Source organism: Cyphomyrmex costatus, unplaced genomic scaffold, assembly GCF_001594065.2.
Source record: "Cyphomyrmex costatus isolate MS0001 unplaced genomic scaffold, Ccosl1.0 scaffold123, whole genome shotgun sequence".
NCBI classification, from domain to species: domain Eukaryota; kingdom Metazoa; phylum Arthropoda; class Insecta; order Hymenoptera; family Formicidae; genus Cyphomyrmex; species Cyphomyrmex costatus.
Window position 1 is genome coordinate 4,432,359 of NW_017275207.1, and position 24,842 is coordinate 4,457,200.

Below are 24,842 nucleotides of genomic sequence, written 5' to 3' on the forward strand. Positions count from 1 at the left end.
TATCTCAACAGTTATATTTTAATACGATATCAATGTAACTTGAATTCAATTGGCCCCTAATATTTATTCGACCTTGTAAAATAGATACTTAGCGTTTTATATTAACCATGCATTCGCATCAAATTTAGCTAATATTGTTTTATATTGGACCAATATATTCCTAGTTCATATTAATATAATCAGTGTTCAATCGATACATTGCCCATGAATTGTACTACTACTAGATAATATCTAATTTGATTAATGTTCCGTGGTCTTATTCCTACAATTTTGCGTGCAATATCCCGGCATCGATGATCGTCTATCGTTGCTCAATTTTGCCTGCCCTTTCATTGTTTTCCTATCCTTTTAGGCAACGATGTTTTTCAATCATCGCTGATTTCGTGTCGGCAATCGGCGACGTCGGGTGCGCCCGAAATACAATTCTCTTGTAAACGAGAACAGATATTCAGACCGAATACGAAGACTTGTGGCGTGCATTTTAATGAACTCGCTGTCCAATCTTGTTTTCCAGTGGCGTAAGTTCCTTCGGGAGGACAAAGAGAAAACGAAGACGAGGAGGAGACAGAGAGGAAGAGAGAGGAGTTACAGGCAGCGGCGGTGGAGGCAACGACGGAGGACGTAGGGAGAGACGGCGGGGTGAACCGGAACCGGAAATGGCTGCGAGGTGGCTGCTACTGCTGGCGCTCCTCGCCGCCCACGCCGCGGCTCTTCCTGATTTCATTAGGATAGGTGAGTATCTTTCTCCCGGTGTGAAAGCCACGACCCTTTCGACCGCATTCAATGGCGTCGGTAAAATTATTATCAATGTCTCGATCGATAATATCCACGAGTAAGGAAACGGTAGCACGAACTTGACTTTTCAAGATAATATTCGTATTAGGAGCTTTACGAATTATAATCAAATAAAATCTTGTTTCTCAGTTAATTTCAAGTGGAATTTAATAGAATTGTAGGCTTAGTTATTGAGATAAATAATCGTAACGATTAAAGCATACGTAAGTTTTTTTTTTAACGTAAAAGCACTTGAAATGGTTTACTTACATAGAATCTTGTTTTATCTTAAAAAAAAAAAAAAAAAAAAACTATAATAGTTCACACACACACAATTAAATATACATATATACGTGGAAAATTAATATCTCTAATATTTATATTGTATATAGCTTTAATATTTGCTTAACATTATTATGTTTCTTTTCATTTTTTATACCTCTTTTATGTTTCAATTTTTGTAATCATGACAAATTTTTAATTTTATAGCTTGATTAAAAAATTGTTTTTGAACAGATTACATTACCTTATGTTTTCAATCTGCAATTCTTGGTTTATTTTCATATTGTTATATATTAGGCAATTACCAAATATCGTTAAACTATAACGGCTTCGTGAAAATGTTTTGTCGGTCAGGCAAATAATTGAAATTAATAGCGGCGATAAAAGGCTGTGCTACTAACGGTGCTCTATTTAATTGGCATTGATGGTAGTGCAAGAGAAACACAGGCAACGTGACGCGGATAACATGCATTTTACCGTGTGCGACGACAATTACCGAAGTTCTGGCTGCTGCGCGTCAGAGAGAAAATCACTCCGATAGCAACTACGCGTGTACTGCTGCGCATGTAGCGGATATATAAACAAGAGGTATTTCACAGTTAAATGTCGCTAACCATCTGCCTGCGGATATATTGAAAGTAGCTGCCTCTGTGAACTGCAGATACTAATATAGCACATTTCGCTTACAGTCACGAAAATCTGCAAACCTCGCGGTCGAAAATAACATATGAAAGAGTTACATAATACGTTTTTTTTTAAACCTCACAGGCAACGACTGAACGTTAATTTTACATATGGTATTTTTAATTGAAAAAATGTTAAAAATTTATATGTTGTCTCGTAAAACTTTATACATCTAAACAATTTTTTATGATTTTTTAGATTTTTAATTATATTTTATATAAATGGAAAAGGATAAAAGTAGTCTTTTATATATATATTTAAAAATTATTATAAATTACTAATAAGATAATATAATATTAATAATAAATATAATGTTATAACAGTGTAATAATAAATAATTTATATGACAAAAAATAAGACACTAATTTAAAAATATTTCTTAACATTACTATGTTTGTTTCATGATGCAAAATATTTTTATACATTTTTTTTTTATAAAAATAGTTTTAAAAATATATTTCGTAATTTTGTCGCAAAAGCTTTTGCTTGCTTTTACGCGAAAACCACAAACGTATTTAAAGTCGCGTGCAGAAAATTATGAGATCGTAAAATTTTCATCAATATACCTTCTAGAAAATAAAATCTCATTTATTTAATGGAGATTGTTTGTTACACACATGCTATTGATATCTAACAAAACAAAATAAAACAAAATTAATGACGTTATTGTTATATCAAAATTTAATATTGTCCCAACGTTATATACCGACCACGATATTTTTATTTTTGAAAATCATTGATTTTCGTATACATATACATATATCTGAAAAATAATTATAATTTATAACAGAAGTACTTCGCTTGCATATCAGCTTTTTGTAGTTTTATCTCTTAAAAATATGATGAAACAACAGCTCGTATATTTTACGCACATATGCAAAACTGTCACGTCACTGTTTAATATTATGATTGTCATTTCTCGACGACGCGCGGATGTATGTACGTGATACACCGAATGCCCGACTACACTCTGTGAACTTTTATCGAAACGTAAATTCACGATGCACTCAATTTCCGAACGCTTTCTTTTCCGAAGTAGCGAGAGAGAAGCAAGAGCAGATCGATATACACGTCCGAGCTCAGGGAGATACGTGCTGTACTTGCTACGAGTTTTGATGCATTCGTTCGTACTATTATACGTTCGTACGCTTGTTCCGTGGCATATCACCAATGCCGTGTATGGCCAATAGCTTTCCGTATCGGAAAACTGAAAAAGGAAAGAAATTTACGAAATAGTACAAAGAGAGACTGGGATGAGAGAGAGAGAGAGAGAGAGAGGGGAAGAAAGAGAAAAAAAACTAGAAATTCTTTTAGCTTACATTACGCCAATTGAATTTTAAGCGTTTCGCATTTCTTACTTTTCTAATTTTTCGGTATCTTCTTCGGTGCCAGTTCAATCCGTTCAACTTTCTTCTACTACTACAGTTTTATTTGCTTTTTCCATCGCTATTGTTAGTCGAACAATCACATAGTCTCTCTTTTTAAGAAAATTATGTTTGCAAATTGAATAGCTGACATAGGGAAAAGTATAAATCTGGAAAGAGTAAAAATCCGTTTTTCCGATAAAAAATATGCAATAGAACGATATGCAAACCTTTTTCAATTCGTCATGCAGTTTAAACGTACAATAAATGCCTATATGTATAATGAATTATATATAAAATAGTTATACGGAAAAATGTAATTAAATTTGTAATGTATACGCTCACAAAGCTGTCTTTTGCGCGCTGATGTAATCAGGATTACAAACAATCTTTTGTTTTAGAACAGCGGCTCATTATGTGCTTTGAATTCAACGTTATTATTATATAAACGGGAGCTGTCAAATTGACGCGAAAATTAAAAGCGGCGAGCGCCATAGTCATGTATAGTTTTCGTAATTTATTTGAGTCAACCGGCCGTAACGGTGGGAAGTTCATTTATACTCACGTGTAATTTAATGGCGTGACTTGATATACGGAACACTAAGAATGAACCTTAACGTATATTATGGAAACAATTTAACACATTTATTGCGTCGTAACGATTGTAACGCGAGTGACAATTGGCGTCCTCAATCACTCTGTACGAAATAATTCATTAGGAATCGATGGATATTCAAATTCAATTATTTTGATTGAGCAGCAGACCGGAAAAAAAAATATCTAATTTATACAAACATATATTTCCAATGTTTGCGACGATTTTACGACCAATTGTCACTACTTAAAATATTTATCGATATTTGTGATATAAATTCAGTTAATTGCTCAATAAGTCGCTAACCATAAAATTATTATGTATCTTTCTCACTCCAATCTCCTTTGGACTATTTCGTAAATTATTTTCTTTATTCAATTTTCCGATATACAAAGTTATTGGTGAAATGCTACGGAACAAGCGTATGAACGAAGCAGGAACGAATGCATTAAAACTCGTAATAAATATAGCGGCGTTATTACGCGCTTTTAATCGCATTTGCTAGTTTCCACTTTCTCTCCTTGACAGGGTTACAGATGTACTAATGTCATTCCTGTATATGAATCTGACAAAGAAATCGCAATGGATTTATCTTTCCACTGCAAGAACGACATGTTCATTTTTCTTCATTTTTAAGTTATTCACATTTTCATTCTCGTTCGCATTATTAGGCTCATTATTGTCACAATGAGCATAGCGAATCGAGCAACGTACCTTACGAGGTATGCCAAAGAGAATCGATAGCGGGTCGCTAACGAGAGACGTAAATCTATTCCGCAAATTCTATAAATCGCAGAGTCAAGCCGGTGCAGCTGCTCGTACAGTTACTTTATGACGTACACGAGATTAAAATCAATTTATGGCGCCAATTTCTCCTAACTGAATGAATTGGAAGGCGCAGAATTTCAGCGGACCATACGAAGAAACTGTCGCGAGTACTTATGTGACGCGAAATGATGGAAATGGCAACGAATGAAACGTGTAGTTACTCGCGTATCTCTTTTCTCGATCGAATAAAAATAAATCTGTATTTACATATGGAAATTTTCGATTGGGATACTATCTTTTTAAATACAAAGATATTTTACGAACTTTAATCCAATTTTGTTTCGTTGCAGTCAAGCTATGATTTAACGCTGTTATTCATTATTTCTTTTCTGATATTTTAGTTTTTAAAGTAAAGTGTTTATTTTACAATTTTATGCCGATACCAGGTAAAATTTTTCAAGATGTTTTCTTCTTTGTGTGATAAAAAAACCAATAAATTAATATGTTTTGTTAGAATTTATAAAAAAGCATTCTTCTTCAATGTATCTTTTTCAGGATATTAATATAATATTTTAAACTATATATATATATATTATATATATATATTTACTAAATATTGTACATTCAAACTTATACCAAAATATTCTCGACAAAGACATTATTTCGACAACACTAAACATGTAAAAGAAAAATTCAATATTGATTTATGTAAATGTAACATGTAAACACATGCGCATAAAATACATATATTGTATATACGCGGTGAAGTTACGGAACACAGTCGGGATCATCTCACGTAGGTGTAAATAGACTATAAATCTTTATCCTGCTCTAGTGAACAGAAAATCGAATGGATAGACGGTTGGATAAAGATATTCTGTAATGGTGGTCGTAGACAGAAAATAAGTAGTGCACGCGTGAATCTCGTCAAAGTAGCACCCTTTAATATGGATGTGTGATTTCCCAGGCGGGCTGTTTCATCCGTCGGACGACAAGCAGGAAGTGGCCTTTCGCTACGCTGTGGAGAAGATCAACGCCAACCGGGACATCCTGCCCAAGTCTCGCCTCAGTGCTCAGGTTGAGGTGATACAGCCGCAAGATAGTTTCCACGCCTCGAAACGAGGTGAGTTTCATAATTGAATCGGAAATACTTGTCGGATTATACGAGATTCTGCCATGCTTCGCGTGTTTTAAAAATTTTCTCGTGGAAATCAACTATTTTCGCTCAGTGTCAATCAGTGTGATGTATTTTTTACCTCCATTTTCTTTAACGTGAGAAATTAGATTTTACATTACTGGTTAGTGTCTGCTTTTAATTTTTCATTTCTTTATCGTACCACACGCACCTAAGTGAAATATTTTTTAAATATATTTAAAATAAAAAAGAATACATTTAGAATAGAAAGTATAAATTTTATGACATACTTTTTAGCTCTTTTAAAATTCGGTTTAAGTATTATGCAATTAAAGAATCAAAGGATTCTATCAACATGCTATTATTACAAAATTTTCCCTCACTTTAATTAAAAATAAACCAAGGAAAGGTGTGTGCATTAAAAGATTTTTTCTTTTATTAATAATATACTATACAGTTTAAAACTAAAAGAAGTTACAAAAAAAAACTGGACAGAATTACTTTAGTTGGCAATATCGATAAAAGTTAATCGATATCAACGAGTTAAATGCAACTTATGCTGTGCGAGCAAAGGTCTACTATTTTGTCGAGAAACTTCTCGTTAATGTATAGGTGTGGTGTACCGAATCGCACGAACTGCCTCGAGAGTTGTGTGACTTGCTTGATGCGCGAAATAAATTCTATTTACACGATTAAGGATTCGAGAGATTGTCGCGTAAAGCTTCACTCTCGCCAATGGTAGAACAGAGCTCTACCATCTGATTCCTGGTGTGACGATCCCGTTCTCCAATACTAGTATAGAGCTCCCTAACATCCTTATCTCAGGCGAAGCGAAGCCTCTCTAACGCTAAATCTTGTTACTTGCAGTTTCGGCATGTCTAGTGCATCGCGTTCGTGAATCGAAGTTAGTTTTAACGTGTTAAAAATTTTACTTCACTCGAATATGTACTTTGCAACGTAATAGCGATAGCTCGTGCAAATCGACCACTTTTTAAATATTACATTTAAGAGTGGTACTTTTTCTTTATAAACTTTTACTGGAATTTTTATATAGTTATATGTATATGGTACACGTGAATTCAAATTAGTATTTAAATCGATAATTTAGATTATAACGAGTAAAAGTGATTACTTTGTTATTTATAAAATCAATATTAAATTTTTTTATATTAAAATTGTGTATAGTTCTGTACGTAAAATGTTCAATCACTCAAATGCTATTATAATAACATAAAATAACATAAGTAATATGATTCGCAAATATTTTGAATTCTATAGATACATGTATATTGTATATACAATATTATGATATAATGCATATTATATAGTGCAGTATTTTTTTTCCAAAATGATAAAATATTAAGACGTAAACAATAATGATAAAGGAAATATCTCAGTATATGTATATCTAAATATTTGAATTTCTTCTTCAACGTTACGTGATTTATTCTTTGATTATTATTTTACATCACGTTTCCTCACATAACATTTTGCCTCTCATATTTTATGCGAAAGGCGATATGGTGATATATGTACTTGTATATCAAGAATTGTCTCTTGATCCAAAAAGTAGGTCACGAATTTCATTTCTGCGTTGGGAAAGTCATGGGGGAAAGTTCAATATGAAAATAACTCTACATGATATATATGTATAATACAAGCCTGCGGTTAGTCGCTTAACTATACATATATGCAGGCGGAAATTAATAACGTCCAGCACAAAATAATAACTCGGCGGATATTTGTGCATGGAATTAACCAGGGCCAACGTAATTACCATGTCGAGTTACTAAATGATTAAAGCGAACGGTGCATTCTAAATATGCACACTAGAGTCGCATGCAGGCGCATCGGTCAAGCCGCAAATGTGTGCGAGCGTGTGAACCGCCGCAAAGCGCGCGCATAGGGGGCCAGATAGCCGTATTTGGCCGTGCTCCAGCATGGTATTACACCGTGAAAGCAATTTTATTGATAAACTTCTGTTTGCCAGAAGTTAACAAATCTCCTTGGGACACGCCGATCGCTACGGCCGAGTTGGCCGAGCACAATCGCGTCGTGCATTCGGCGACGCTCGAATTCGGTGCCGTGGGTGATTCAAAAAATTTATCTCCCTCTGTAAATCAGCGGCGAAACGGCATAGTGCGGAGTAACGAGCATTCTGTCGGACATGTAACTCAAACTTCGTTAACAATAGAGTATACTACGCTATAATAGCGAACATGAGATTCCAGCTTTGTTAACAATAGCGTATAATGGGAATATAATGCGATTTATGCAAGATTCAAGCTTTATGGATAATAATACAGTAGGATTAGGAATATAACCTCGAATTCTAGATACTCATGTTTTATCTAGATACAATATTAATGTAATATCAAGACGTTATATCGTAAGTCGAGTAAGAAATTCCAATATGTTCAGTAATTTAAGATGTAAATAAAACAGACAATCAATTTATGTATAATTAGAATATTTTGTTTCGAATATTAAATACCAACACAATCTTGCTATTTTGAGCAGAAAGAGAGAGATGAAACGAAGGTATAAGTAAAACTGTAAATAAGCTAAGAAATCGCTTTTTTTAACAGAATGCAAAGAATATGGAGATATTCAAAACTAAATCTATTCTTATACGAATAAATTGTAAATATTGTATAAGTATTGATAATAAATTTGTTATTAATATATATGTATATCTTATGTATTACACAGACCGATGTTGTTCATTTATTTGGTTAGCGAAGTAATTATGTCACAGTCTCGCTCAAGAGAAAGAAAGAGGAGAAAAGAAGTAGTACTGATAAACGGTTGTCTGCGACGTCGGACGCAATAGCGGGATAAATTAAATGCTGGAAATTCACGTCAGGTCTCGTGTTCTTCTCGTCGTTTAGGTTTCGTTCGCCTCGGGGCGATGAACCTCTTCGTTCGACAAACAGAAAGAGCGGATGGCCGTTTGGATGGTCTCGCCTCGCGTCTTTTTATGGCACGACGGAAAAACATCGGTGAATGCGGTTCGCCTTTGTTCGTTTCCTACCTTTGCCATCGCATAGTTGTTGGTAATACAGTTTTACGATTTTGCCTGGCTGTGTCTCGGAATTTTCGGTAATACAGCCTGTCGTTCTCCATCGTGAAATCCCAGTTAGAACGGGAGTTAACGAGGACGCGCGCATTCGATTATGCGGCATCGTTCCACCAGGCCACATAGAAAAAAAAGCATACGGAACGACAACGGTAAACAGTAGCACGGCAGTTCCACCAGAGACAGTTGTTGAGTTCGTTCCATATGCATTGCGCGATAATCTTTGCGAATAGAGATTTTCTCCAGTTCTTTCCATATATTTTTGTTAAAGTAAAGAAAATACTTTATTAAGTAAACCAGATGAAAATGATATTCTTTTAACAATGGAAATGCGTCTACGGTTTATAGATACAGCAAAATTTTTATCTTAGTTTGTTTTATGTAAAGAATATTTACTTATGTTCCAAAAATATTTACCATTTTGTATTTATATTTAAAATTGCGTGAAAATGCATGTAAAATAACTTCACATTAAATTAGTATTGGTAAATAAATTTATTTATATAATTGTAAAATATAATGCATACTATATATATATGTATATTAATTTGGAAATTATAAGGTTAATTTTTTCAGGAATAAAAATACGATGAATAAATTAATATTTTTCTAGTAAGATTTAAGATTTTGTGGTAATATAATGTATATTATATTACGTGCAGCATAAACTTTGTATATCTTATTAATCGATTATCGTGTAACTTACGTGAACGAAGGGAATCTTGCGAGCGTCCCTCGGCACTAACGCGAAAATGAGAATATACCGAAATACCCTTGCGAAAGTATAAGAGACGCCTCGTGATATTTTACGCTTACGGCAATGGCGCGGCGGCGGCGGCGGCAGCGGTGGCGTATGTCCGAGGAAGGTTTCCGTAACTACCCACCCGAGGGTGAAGTAACTCGCCGCGCAAGCGGTGGCGTTGTCCCGCTCGTTTCGCTTTCGCTAAGCCAATTTCCCAAAAATCACCGGGATGAAACGAAAAGTTCCACGCCGCGCCGGGACCGTGGGAGTAACCGCAAGCTGCGCGACGGCGATGCCGAGATAGAACAGTCCGCTCTAATTTTGCCGTATAACTTTAAAGGTTTCTTCTTTCGCATTGTTGCGCCAACTTTTGAGAAAGTATTGGTAACGCGGGAAGCGTTTGTGAGACTATCTCGAAAAATGCCACGTGATTTCAGAAGTTCGAAACGAGAGAAATCAAGATACCCGTGCGACGCGCACGTTTTTAACTCTTCATTATCTCAGCAATCCCAGAAGTGGCGTGCGTGTCTTTTGCGTGTACTTTCATTCGTGTCTAACATAAACAAAGGAAAATAAAAGGAGTCCTTATAAGCGAGACGACATTTTTATGGAAGAATTCTGTGGGTATGATATAAGCAATAAGTCGGTTGGAAAAAATAAAGGCTGAAAATGCTGTTCCAGAAATAAATTTTAATAATAAAAATGACCCTATTACCAAAGAGGCAAAAGAGGATTGTAATATTCTGTGCTGTTTTCACAAATATAACAACTTTTTCAAATAAATAAGTAATGTAATCTTGTCATAGTCTCTCTATTATGATATGACATTGTAGTTGCTACAAGAACTACAAAAACTTGATATAAAAAATTAATAGGATACACTAATTAATATACCAGTTAAATAAAATTTTATTTAACTGGTATATTAATCAGTGCTAGTGCTTATGCTTCCTTTTTATCCTCTTTGCATGAGATTTACATATTAAAATTTATGTATAATAAAGTGTACAAAAGAAACGTAATTTCAAAAGTGTATAAAATTATTAAATGTTATCTCAGACCTAGATTTAAATTAAATAGTCTGCTATATCATTCACGACAGTGAAAACGCATCGACCTAATTTTTTCTCGGACATTAATGGGCAGAGCGTTGATCAAACGTAATTTCTTCGTTAGCAGTGGTGTCTTCTAGTTCGGAGAAATGTCTTCCCCGTACTCTCGGTTACCAAATTCTTGAATCATTATGAACAATATTAACTAATTATAAACTAATTTGTCTCCATTATTATATTAAGACTCTTCATTATGTTTTGATATATTTAAATTTTGTGTGAATTTCTTATGTTTAACTTTATTTACATGTATACATATATGAACTTACTCTGTAGATTCAAATTTTATAAATATTTATAAACAAAGTATGGTCTTTGAACTACAAAAAGGTAAGAAAAAGAAAACTGTTTTACATAAAGAAGATATTAATTAAAATGCTAGCTCGATCAAAATATATATAAAAAAACGCCAAAAATAATTCAAATAAGGGAAAAAAATATTGTATAATTTATTTAAATCAATAGAAAATGTTAAATATTTTTTTAAAGATTTTCTGAGATTTGGATGCTTCGACATATTGAAATAACAAAAGTGATGTTCTACCTATCATCAAAATCTCTTGATTTATTAACGCTAATTTTCCGATAATTCTGAATATCGGCTAATAGTTATCGGTAGATTACACCAGCTTTCATAAACAGATCGTCGATTTACGAATGACGATTAAACACGACCAATCCCGTGAGTAATTATATGCGATAACCAGGTGGCACGCGCTCATTAGCAGTTGAACAAACAATGTAGGTGCAAACCGCGCTCTCACTAAATGTGGTTCGAACGTAACGATGTGTTGTCTTCCCGTGACGTGATTTCCGATCACGTTTCTGTATGTCAACAGATGCTTCATGATGACGAATAGAAGTGAGACCATCGGCGGCTACAGGGCTAGAAAGATGCAGAAATAAAGAAAGGAACGAAACTGCGAATTGAGCAGCAACAGTGAATCATGAATAATGTAGTCGCTTATCTCGCGTTGACAAGACGCCTTTTATTTTTCTGGACTTAGGATGGCTGTTTCGCACACATTTGGTAAAAAGTGAAAAATAATACGGTCACAATAAGGATGCGCAGGACGACATTGTAGGAGTTGCTACACAGGAATATGTGTATTACACACACACACTTCTCTTCCTGAAAACAGGATCTCATTTCTTATACATTAAAAGCATATTTCAAAATGTTTTAGATTACAGAATTGTATTTGAAAGTATTTTTTTCTATTTTTTAATTTTAAATCAACGATAAGTAAGTACTACCTATAGAATACTATCGATATTGAGTGATATAGTATTACTATTAATTTAAAAAAATAATTTATGTTTTGATTAAAGCAGAGAATATGTATTTTATTTTTAGATAAATTACAATATTAATAAGCATGCGCAGAAAATAAACAGACAATTTAATGAATATATGCAACCATAAATTATCATTAAATTATTATTTTCTAACCTACCACAACAAATTTTTGAAATTAAAACAAAATGAACAAGGTTTTTTTTCTCGAGACATATTCTACGCATAAAAATACATAAATTTATAGGAAAACCGAAGAAGAATGCATTATACTACATATGGATATAGGAATCGATAGAGGTATTAACTTATGTTGTAAAAATAATATAATCCTTATACTACGTAATTTACAATAGTATATCTTCATCACAAATAGACTAAAATATATTTAAAAGTCGAAATTATCTAAGAAAATCCAAATCTCTTCTGCACACAATACTCAATCAAAGTTTCAAAAAAGTTATAGAAACGTATAAAATGGTTTAAAATTACACATCATAATAAACAGATTGTAATGTTTTATTCTATAAAATATGTTATATATTCTTTTCTACAATCACCTAATTTTTATAGAAAAAATTTTTTAATACATGTAGGTATATAAAAGTCAGAAACTTATAAAAGATACTAATATTTTAAATCTTATAATTTTTAATCTTATAATTAGAATTTGATGTGAATATATTTACGAATCTACGAATCTGTGACGAATTGCGCCAGATGTTAGGTTTGCAAGTATTCGGTGGACCTCCTACGTATGCATTAAATGTCGTACTGTGCAAATGTCGCAGCCGATTTAATCAGAACACGTAGCGCGTCTTGTTAAGGCCAGCTCAGAATGCTGGTCTTCTCTTCTTCTCGGTCAGCTCGCGAAATGTTAGCGAGGAACTACTCGCTCGGACCATAGTAGGAGTGCGTTAGCTTTTCATGTAATTACGCGCATAAGGGCACTGCTTGCCTCGGAAGCACACCGCCGTAATTATGGTTTTGAGCTTTTCAATTATAACAACGCTACCACTACCGTAGTGCGCTCATAAATGTTCCCTTTCGCTATATAATTCGTAAAATAATTAGCTCTACTGCTTGAAAATCGCATCATATCTGTCCTATTTGGATATCTTAGTCTATTCCTTATAATTTTTTCTAGAGTAACAATAGTTGTTAAATCAGTTTCAGAGATTATATAATTTTATTTCAGATAATCAAAAAACTGAGTAAAAGAACTGACAAAGTAAAGAATGTATTATTCTAAAGTTATTTAATAAAATTTTATTAAAAAAAGAAGCGACTGAGTATCTTTAAACAATATCCGACAAAAAATTTTTTCCTAAATTATATGAACGAGATAAAGTGAATCTTATAGATTTTTTTGTCACTGAAAATGAATCTGTAAATGAAATTGCTCTATTACATCACGTGTTTGAGAATATTAAACTTAAAAATGCTGAAAAAAAAAAAGATATTTTATAATACTTTTGAGCTAAAAAGAGTATCTCAAAAATGTGTGTGTGCGTGCGTGCGTGTGTGTGTGTGTGTGTGATGGATAGCGCAATTTCATTTACGAACTCATTTTCAATGACAAAAATCTGTACGAATTACTTTGTCTCGTTGGTAATTTAAAATCTGTGTTGGACAATGTAATAAGAAAATATTGTAAAAATAATTGATAATATGAGTGCACACATGTATTTATCATTGAATTTTATATAATATTTTACACAGAATTTATTCTTTTATTTATAGGTATATCCTCCTCTTTATATAAAATCTTTTCACATATAATATCTTGCGAGGAAAACTGGACAATTGTTTCATAAAATTTGAATTTTAAAAAACAAAGGTAATCATGTCCAATACCTAAATTACAGTACGTCTAGTAAAATGCGCATATAACGGTATGCACAAAAAACCAAGCGAACGTTATGAATACTTATACGAGTCGCCGTAATTTCCGCCGTTCCTTTCATCGCGCGTTTTTCTGTTTGCGGGGCTCTCGCGACGAGATGAATCGGATTGTGTTTTGTGCGGGCTTATGTGCGTACAATTAAATGTACCTATTTCGCAAACGTGAAAAAATACGAATGTAAATAATAACGAAGATATTTTGTGAAAGAGATGGAGCGGTTTTGTAAAATGTAATTTCAAATCCATCAACATTCATCACACATATTTTTATGTGATAGTCAAAATTTAAAGAAAGTATTACCTTTTGCATTGAAATATCAGTTATTTAAAAAAAATTAGGTTTTAAGAAAAATATTTCATTAATTCTTTCTATCTTTAAAATTTAACAATTAAAAATGGTAACATATAATAATTACGAAGCTTTCATCTTATATATGTAGTTTACAATACAACTCATATAAAAATTTCTTAAAATGTTGAAGATCGAATGCTGGAAAACGGAACATGAGAGATCAAGATCGTGTTTCTATATTATAAAATTGTTTGATCAACGAGTAAATGTCTGTTCAAATAGGATGATTTAATAAAGGAACCCCGATGACCCTTGTGACGTTGAGTGGATTTTCTTTCATTCCTTATTTAACGTAGTCTCCTTGTCTCTTTCTCGTCTCTTACGTAAGTCCAGAATAGCTGACTATTCTCTTGGTAACTTCTACTATTTTTCTCTTCTATAAAGTATGCGCCGTTTTGCCGTCCTTAAAATTAAAATAAATTTACGAGCTGGCGAAGTTCGTTAAGAAAGAGATCCTCGTTATTTAGTAAATCTACTTGAAATTCTCGGATATGGCCCTCGCTGGTACAGTATAACTAAGAAAAAGTCGGAAGTAGTTTATACTGCGTTTGTGGTATAGAACGACTCGATTAAATTTGCATTACGAATGTTTCTTCGTTAAAGAAATCAAATGTTGTAGAAAGATGCTCACCAAAATTCATAGCATATAAAATTCTTCTTAATTTTGCATAATATTATTTTAATTGTATTGCAAAAGTTAATGTGTAGAATTTTTTATAATAAGAATATTCATTTAATTATACACTTATAAAAAGAATAAGTTTAATTAAAAAGAATAACATTAAAATTATTTAAACATTAATCACACAATAAATGAAGAATTTATTTAAACGTAATTTTCTCTCTCTCTCTCTCTCTCTCTCTCTTGAACAAAGGAAAAAGATTTAGAATTTTTTTAAACTGAGGAAAAAATAAAAGAAGAGACAGAAAGAGGGGAGTGAAAAAAAGAGAGAAAAAAAAGAGAGTAACATCGCGTTTGTTATATCACAGTAAATATTTCAAAAGCAATAAAAAACTTGCGCTGGCCATAAAAAAGGCTAAATTTGCAACATACTAGCAAGAGATTCTCTTACAAAGCCGCTTAAGAAAATCCGCCTAAGTCGGAACACTAAACTACAGTCTAAGATACTCATAGGGAAGCACTTAAGAGTTCCGAACGATGTTATCATTCGCATTATATCGTATTATATCGGTACAACCCCTCGTTCCCCCTAATTGTGTACGCGCTCCGACATGCTGCTTAATCGCTGGCAGACTTAGGACGCTGCTCTAAATTATGCAGAATTAATTATCACAAGCAAATGAAGCTATCAAGCGTTTGTACTCGCGCGTTGATAGCACGTTCTCCGAATGCAGCTTCGACCGCCTCTAGTGAAGCAAATTATACCGAGTAATTATCATTATTTTGAAATATCAAATGTCATCAATATAATATTGATATTTATCGAAATTTTTGTAACGTTTATGAAAATTATGTTATTGCCTTAAACAAACTAGAGATTTCATTAAAACAGAATGAGATTTTATTTTTAAAAAATAATCTTCGGAAAAAAATAATAACATGTATGACAAAAATATCATAACCAAATTTGCAACTTTTGAAGTTATTTTATTGTCTTAAATAAACTATAGATTTTATTTTTTACAAAAAGATCTTTACAATTTTGTAAAATGGTAACATATGCGACAAAAATATTGTAGCTATTGAACACCTCCTGCTAAATAAATCTTGTTTGAAACATTTTTTTAATTGAAACTAGTGATATCAATTTATTACGATTTGAGTGTCTCGCAATTCTATCTATTACATAATTATTATAATTACAACGAACTGTAATGTAAATATCGGAGCAAGCGAAGAACGCACGTATTCAAATTCGGTATCTCATTTTAGATCAGTTAATTTTGAATTTTCACAAAGCACGAAAGGCTGGCTCAACGAAACCGCCACTTTTGGTTGATAGACGAAAGTTTTGCTGGTACGGTAAATCGATCGCACCGGCTGGCTCCAGCTATGGGCGGCGTCGCGCGTTTATGGAACTCGCTGCGGCGCGATCCAAACTTTTTCCTCAATTAAGGAAGCGAGTTTCGAAGCTATAATTTCGTACTCTGCGTTTTACTACTTTTAATAAAATTAGCGCCGTCGCGAAAATTCTCTCGCGATCATTTCTTCTCCTCTCTTTCTTGTACCTTCTACTTAAGCCTTTTCATCATCTCTTCTAATAAAATGAAGAATACAATAACAGGAATAAAAATATTATAGTATAGTCGGCTATTATTTTCCTACTATATTATGCAGTTCATATGCGAGAGGAATCAAACAGAAATAATTGCATCAACTGTTTAGAGTTACGATATCGTAACAAATCTCTAAAGTTATCATTATTTATTGTATAACATTTAATACAATATTTTATACACCAGTATGAGAGAACGCTATTGTTTCATAAAATAAATAAATGTTTAAGTATAAAAATACGCAACAGTATAAAATTTAAATATATAGTAAGTGAAATATCTATATGAATCTTCACGGTCGTTAATCTCGTAAATAATACAATATTTATAATTTATATTTGATTTCTGCACTGAAGGAGAATCGAATTTGCAGTTAATTTCGTTGATAAGTATATTCCAATTATTTGCAAATTATATCGCAATATGTATTATTTACGCAACGAAAGCTAATGTAAGCATTTTATATATAATATTTGTTTTTCGTGCTACAAAATTAATTTCGTTTTTACTTTAATTAATATAAAAATCTTATTTTTTAACAATATATGTATATATATATTTTTAATTTTTAATTTTATTAATAAGTTTACAAAATTTATAAAAGGTGTTGCAGTTTAAACAGTAATAATAACATACTTATATTGTGTAGTCCAATTTATAAACTTAAAACAAAAACCCTTCTTGAATTATTTTTAAATTACGTTTAATTTAATTAAATAGATTGCAATATAATATATAAATGTTATACATGACAAAATTATTTCTTAAGTGGACGAAATTTGAAAACTGTTACGATTTGAAAACTTTACTATTCTGTTACACAAGAATTCAGGGTTTACTATGTTTTCGTCGTTAGTATAAAACCTTTGAAATCAATCTCTCGTATTGTTTTCAGCTAGTTGTTCAACGCAACTATACGCATATGCCTCTCTCATTTATCTACGACAAGTGTCGTAACAGAAATATCGAGGAGTATCGATAAACAAATGTGCTCGAATGTCGTTAGTCACACGAATCGATATGTTTGATTCAATTTCAACCTAACCCGCGTCAAACGATTTAAACTCTTTTAAAGTGGAAATAGTAATCGAGTTCCTCATGCACGGTATATACATTCTTTAACAAATCTCACGCGCAAGTTACGTTTTATTACATTTTTAGATTGTCGCAACTTCTAGATGATTTTAAAATAAATATATTCAATATTCTTCCATCAAACAAAGTTATAATAATTTAAACATTACTGAAAAAATTTTGTTATGATTTAAGCTTACAGAAAAGATAATCTCTTATCAGTAATGTATTTGGGACATTTTTTGGACAAATTTTTTACATCGAGATATTTTTTTAATACTTTACATTTATATTTATATTTTTACATGGAAAATGAAGATAAATTAATAAATAATAATGCATAAAAGCGCGCGTAAACTTTTTTGTGTTTTGTTAAATTTATTATTTTATTTTTGTAAACTAATAAAATGAATATTGTATCGATTGGTTAATGGATTTATGGGATCAAATAACCGGTAAAGAAACATCATTTTATTAATAGGTAATAACAGATTACAAATTGAAGCACCGCTATTGGAATATCGGAACGTTTTGTCAAAGCGTGTGAAATGTTCGACAGGATGACACATTGCGGGATTACATAGGACTGCATCATTCTCGGCATTACAGGAATTCTATTAACTCCCACCATCTTTTCGCAAATTCTTGTCAAACCGGGAATTTTCTATTTTTCTCTGATAGCTAACATACTCGCGAATATTTTCAATAAAGGGCGATTCTAAAAATTGTTATAATTGAAACACTTTTGACACGAGAATATTTTTTTGTCAAAAAAAAGTTAATTAATTTTCTAAAAATACATATGTAGCTTTAAATATTGTATCAAATCTTTATATTTTGCAACAAAGATAATTTTTTTTTTTAACAGAAGTATTATAATATTTATTTTAAAAATTACAGCAGGAAATTGTTTTTAAATATGTATAAATGTACACCGTGTAACGTATTGTTTCAATAAAACCTTTGAAAGCAAGAGAATTACTCATGAAATGTAAACAGTGTAACAGCAATTAAATAAATTTAATTTATTATTACAAAATAGATATTGAAAATTATTTACTTGCGTAAAAATTATTGTGTTTTATATAACAAATTTTTATAATAACAATATAAATAGCTCGATACTTTTATCGATTATAACAAATAGAATAATACAAATTATTTATGTCCCTGAGAATTATTTAATGCATGAAAAAAAGTCAATTATTACTTTATTGAACAGTGCTATATGTGATCAAAATGCCAACAATAATTAATCAGTCGAAATATTATAAACTTTTCAACCAATAATTTTCGTTTTTTTCTTAATGTGACTAAGAAACGCTATCAGAAAAAAAAGGGTGCATAACTTCCGAAGTAACTTCGCGGCACAATCCTCCAAATACGTTCATCTGCATACCAAAATACATGACTATTTAACTTAAATTGAAATTTCAGATCGTGAAAGGGACGACAAAAATAACGGAATTTTTTCAGAAAACATCTTTATAAATTTATTCTCATCGTTCTGTTCCGTCTTGGAATAATCACAAAATTATTCGTTCTTCCGAATGTAATTTAATATGACTGATTCGTATCTTCCAACCATTCAAGAAAGACTTATAAGGGACAAGATCGTACCTCATGCTTGAGCTTTCATATGACAAGTGTGATTAATTTTATGTAATTCCATTAGATAGTGGTGAAGATTTTTGTCTCTAAAATAGTAGAAAGAAACTTTCATTGCGGTCGGTTCTTGCTCAGTGTAGCATTTGTAGAGAACAATAAATTACGCTTGCATAGGGGCGTTGGAGGGAGAACGTGAGAGGGGACGTTAATCGGATTGTTAGCGAAGAAGAGAAAATCTTACAATACAACTTTGCGAATGAATATTCGCGACAAGCGGTTGACGACACGACAAGTCGCCGCTCATTAATAAACGTCTCTAGATGTCATCGTGTTGTTTTCTGATAAATAAAGTGCTATTTGTTGCACACCGGATAATAGCCGCAAATAAATGTATCCTTCGTTGCATTCTGGTAATAAACGTCATCAAAATAGACGAATACTCGTAGCAAAAAGATATAATTTAGTTGTAGAATATTAACATTTCAAACTGCGCTGAGTACATCAATTAATTCAATAGTTATAACGTTATCAGCGCGTGAATTTAAAATATAATAATTATCACAAAAATAACACACAATTATTTTGTTGGAAAAAGAATTTTTTGATTTGTTACGATGAAATTAAAAAAATTTTTTTTAAATATTTGTTATTTAAAATCAATTTTAGCATAATGTTATCTCAATTTAAATTGATATCTCTATCGATTTAGGTAAACTTATATTTGTACGCGCGCACTATTAAATATATATTTAAAAATAAAAGCACTCGAAATAAACAATAACTTCAGAAACGTTCACGGACTGTACAAGTTTAACGACTTGTGATTATTCTTATCATTTTTAACTTTCTCATTAGACGCGATCCAATGGGACAGTGAATTTGCGAGCGTTCCAGTGAAGCGTGCGACCGCACAACGGAGCGGAATATAAAAACGAGTTCCACGCCACGTTCTTCCGACGCGGTCTCAGTCGTGTTAATCCTACGCGGGATTTCAGCGCCAAGGAATTTGCATAGTCGTGGAATTTTTATCTGCGCGAAGGACTATCCGCTCTGCTACGAAATCGTGGCAACGGTGCGATGCGACGGCCGCGATCTCTTACACCAGGTGGTCCCATATCCGTTGGTCCGTCCGCGCCCGTTCTCTCTCGAATAACGGTCGGGCGCTCCGGAAACAGGGCGTATCGATTTTTCATTAAGCTTCAGCTCCGCGGACCGCGTCGCCTGCTTTGCATACGCGCTTACCGTCACATCGCGAATTCCCGGATCCTCCCTTCCACGAGATTCACGCTCGTGCGACCGCGCTGTTTCCGATTACACGACACGAAATCCCACGGCCCATTTCCGTATCGGCCGTTTCCACCGGAAACGACGAATGATCCAGGCATTATTTGCACGGGTATTTCGAAGCCGATCGAACTTAACGCGCGTCACAACGCGGCAATTATCCTCGATCGTTATAAATAATAAAATCAATATTAATTTTCTTTCATTAAAGCACGCGATTTTCGCGTGTTGCACTTCTAGAGATTGTTCTTGTACTTCTTATATATAAATAATGGTAAATATAATATTACTTTCTTGACAGAATTCATTTGCGTGACATAATCTGATTAGTTTAGAAGTATACAAAATAATCCTCTCAAGACGATACTTCTAAGGCTGTATATGCGATAAGAGGATTATATAAAATATAGTAAGAGCTGTTTGATCTCTGAAAGATATCAAGGGATTAAGAAAAAAAAGGAAGTATCCCAGGATTTGCCGCGTTTACGTTGTACATGTGCGTCAATCGTTTCCACGCATGTTTGTGCCAGCCAGCGCGTAAACTAGAACGGATGGGCGGGGTTACGTGAAACGAGGCAAATTTCGGGAAGCGAATTGCCGCGATGTCCCTCGCGTTTCCCGGAATTTCGATCTGATCTGCGATCGAGCGGCGTGTCGAAAGTCGTTTCGTGGATCTCATCGCAGACAGGATCATAAAGCTCGCGAAGTTGTAAAAACTTTTCCATCCTGTGCGAGTTTAACACTCAACCAACCCAAGTACAGGATCTCGAACTTTCTTACGATCGCGTGATGAAATTTCGATTTCGAGTGACATGGGAAACCGGCGTCAAAACAATTATACCGCGGCATTTAATTTGACCGATACGTATTTCGATAAGAGAGGAATTTGATCCCCATTTTATCTTTTTTGAATGGCAAATGCGCTTTTTGATCTTCTGTCAACTTGGACTTTGAATGTACAGTCAATAATTTGATTATTAATTCTAGCTAACATCCAGATTTGGACAAAAGTTCAAGTTTTGAACGTATGATTAAAAATCTCTTGTAAAACGTTTTCAGCCTCGGACTTTACGTTGTTGGGGTAAACACAAATCTGTAAAAAGTGAGTAAAATACAGTACAACTTCTGTAATAGTAAAAAAAAAACCCGTTATTAATTTTTACGGAGCAAAAGTATCCCGTAAATATATTTCTAAGTATTAAAAACAACGTTTACACATCTTTTTTTTTTAAGATAATATATGCTCATGTGTGAAACCTTAAAAGAAATAGAAGCTTTTCTCCTAACATGTTCTTGATTATAATCCTACTACGAATCGTCGAGAATTAAAGCCATATGCTCTTATTAAATCGCTGTCAATATCTCAGAGTAACCAAGGGCACTTACACGATCTAGTATATCAGGATGAGCTTGCTATAAATGCCATGCGAAGTTTCTGCACAATTTCTCTCAGTTTGGTTATACTTGTTCCCAATCGCACGACCCGTCCCAGTACTGTACACGACCCTTAGACACGCCCGGTAATAGTCCCCTTGTCGCAAAGTCGCAGATAGGTTTACGCTATGCTGCTGAAATTACGACACTGACCCAGCTCGTAGTAGCTAACAATAAGATGTATCCAAGTACAGGTAACGCGCGGAGTTAAAATACCGTTACAAACCACGGCTTATATGCCATGAACACATCTTAATACAAGATATTTTATGACAAAATTCATATAAATAATTATATATGTTTTTTATATGTAATTTTTATATATAATTTAAAAAATAATGTTTCTGTTAATTTGTTATTTATCGATATGTACTATAATAAATATATTGTTAATTTCTAATTAAATCGCTATTAAAGAGTCTGAAAAATAACTACGTATCTTATACTTAAATATTATGATATATAATATAATTATATAATACATAAATACTATATTTTTTAATTAAAAGGTGTTCAATTTTCTTTATCATATTAATTTATCCTTTTTAATTAAAAAGATCTATTTAATGATAAAAGATGAATAAATAAGTAAAATTTAATTTCTATCTATAATCATGTACTTATCTAATACTGTAACATACGAATAATATATTAGATAATTATAATATTTATTAGATAAATTCTATTATTTACTGTCTGAATTAAGATGTATTTTACATAAATTAAAAGTGTTTTCCTTGAAAACCGTTACTTTCTTCAAAATGGAAGAAATAAATATCGTTTTCTCAAAAATTTGAGAAATCTTAAAAAATATTGGAAAATTAAAAAAGCCTATCCGCTTTAAAGTTTTAACAATTAAATTTAAAATAGTTTAAAAGAAATTTATTACATTATTTAAAAAATCTTTATAAAGAATGAAAATAATTATTTCAAATTATCAAAAAAGCAGTATAAATGTTATAAGAAAATATTTTTTAATTTTAATTTGAAAATAGATATCTTGTCAATATATTGCGTATTATAGAAAGAAATATATGGAAGCTTACGAAATTTTCATTTGATCTCCGGGACACTTTGTATATGTCAGAAATATGTATTGATACACGTACATATACATATATAATTTTTTGCTTTCCATCTGTATCGAGTATGCGTAATGGAGAATTGGTATATTATACAATATATAAAACTGTGTGATTTAATACTTTACATGTTATCGTATTAAATTTAATCAATTTTATTTGCGTTCCATTTTGGAATATCTTTAAATCTCCTGGATGATTCATTTTTTATTATATAGCAGTACAGGCATTGCAGGTTCGTTATGTGTGTCAAACACGATGGTACTATAAGTGCGGTGGATTCGCAAATGAGTTTGCGGAATTGCGGAGACACTCGACAGAGAGATACAGAAGACATCGTCGTAGATCGTCAACGTCGCTTAATACTGTGCGGTGTAAAACGTATATAAGTACATAGGATATCTGTTGCCAGCTTCGTACCCAATACGAGGTCGTTGTCCTATTTCCTCAGGACGACGGAAGGGACGGTTATCGGTTGGTCGTGAATGGGGCCAAGCTTGTGGACACCAATTTTACGATAACGAACCACTGAATATAGATAGGAAATTGGAGCGATCCTCGACAGACACAAAGAACGATCACGCACACACACACGTATCACATGCATACATGCATGTGATACGCGCGCACACATATACGTATATACATTCATATCTTTACTAATTTCTTTAATGGTTTAAGGAATAATTAGAGTTACTTGAATAAATTTACCAAATTTGTTAAATATATAGTAAGTGTTAGAAAGTTTCTGGCTTACAAAATGTTAATCAAGAATTTTGCACAATAACACAAAAAGGAAGTTTTTAATTTTAGCAGACTAAATTTGAACAAAAAGTTTTTAAGTTTTTTATGAAAAATTCGCTGTTAGATGTTTTTATAAATAACTTGTTAAAACAAGAAATAGCAGTTAACACATGCAACAAAGCATCTTATAAGTTATTATAGATAAACAATAGATTCTCAGTGCATTTCATAAATGCGAATGAAGGGATAATACCGATAGAACCTGCAAGAACATATAAACCACAGTATTATATCCTTGAAGTGGCGAATACGATAAATATGATCAAGTTGCGGTAAAAGAGGATTGCGATATACATAGGTAGCTGATACACGAGGCCAAACGCTTTATCGAATGGCAACTTTAATCAACGCCGACTGGAACACTTGCAAATCTAGCAAGTAAAGATCTTCCTTTCGATAATAGTGCTCGAGTAGAACTGGTCACTTTATGTTAACATAATCTGAGATTAATATCACAATGGGCACTTAAAGGCCTTCTCGATATAATTAGATTATGACAGAAATAATTGATTTTTTAAGTAAGAGCTAAACTAAAATTTCCCGCGCGTTGAGTGTTAATTTAAATATATATACATATTTATATATACGTATATTATATACATTATTTAATTTTAACCATAACTTAACTACAAAAATTATAAAAGTTACGTAATACTGATACTAAACTACTAATTACATATTAGTACCAATATGTATACGTAGAATTATATATTAAAAAATTTAATTAATACGACATACAAAATGTGTTATTCATTCCATCTATTATTAAATTTAGGATATTCTTCTCTTGAGATTTCTATTTCCCATAAAGTAAGATTGCACTATGAATGAAAATGGCATTTCTTGCAGTTGTATCAAACGACGAATTATCCGTGCGGTTCTGTTATTGTAAACTATTCTCCGCCTCCACATCGTTCTCATAACTCTCCTTCTTATATGAATAGCGTTATGCTCTTTTACACATCGAGCAGCATTTAACTTTACTATCAAGCTTCAACGATCGTTAGCTTTGTCAAACTTTACACCGTCTATCTCCTTCATTAAGCGTTCTCGGAGTTATATAAAGTTGCCTTTCCGTTGCGCTATTCCCTTACGATATCAGACTCTTCAGCTGCTTGCACGTCGTTAAGCTCTGTAACATTTCAATCAATCAATAATATTTTAGACTTTTAAAGAGTGTTTGTATTATTGCGTCAACAATACAAATATATAATAATAGTAATAATAAT

The 24,842-nt window shown here is 32.5% G+C and overlaps 1 protein-coding gene across 1 annotated transcript in view; it reads left to right on the forward strand.

Annotated features, from left to right (window-relative positions):
- The window catches only part of KaiR1D (Kainate-type ionotropic glutamate receptor subunit 1D), a 241,570-nt gene that overhangs the window by 103,529 nt on the left and 113,199 nt on the right, over positions 1-24,842 (forward strand). Inside the window, exons 2-3 of the mRNA XM_018548528.1 lie at positions 515-732; positions 5,435-5,590. Of these exons, the coding sequence (XP_018404030.1) occupies positions 657-732; positions 5,435-5,590 (232 nt within the window). The 5' untranslated portion in view covers positions 515-656. The remainder of the gene's footprint in view (positions 1-514; positions 733-5,434; positions 5,591-24,842) is intronic.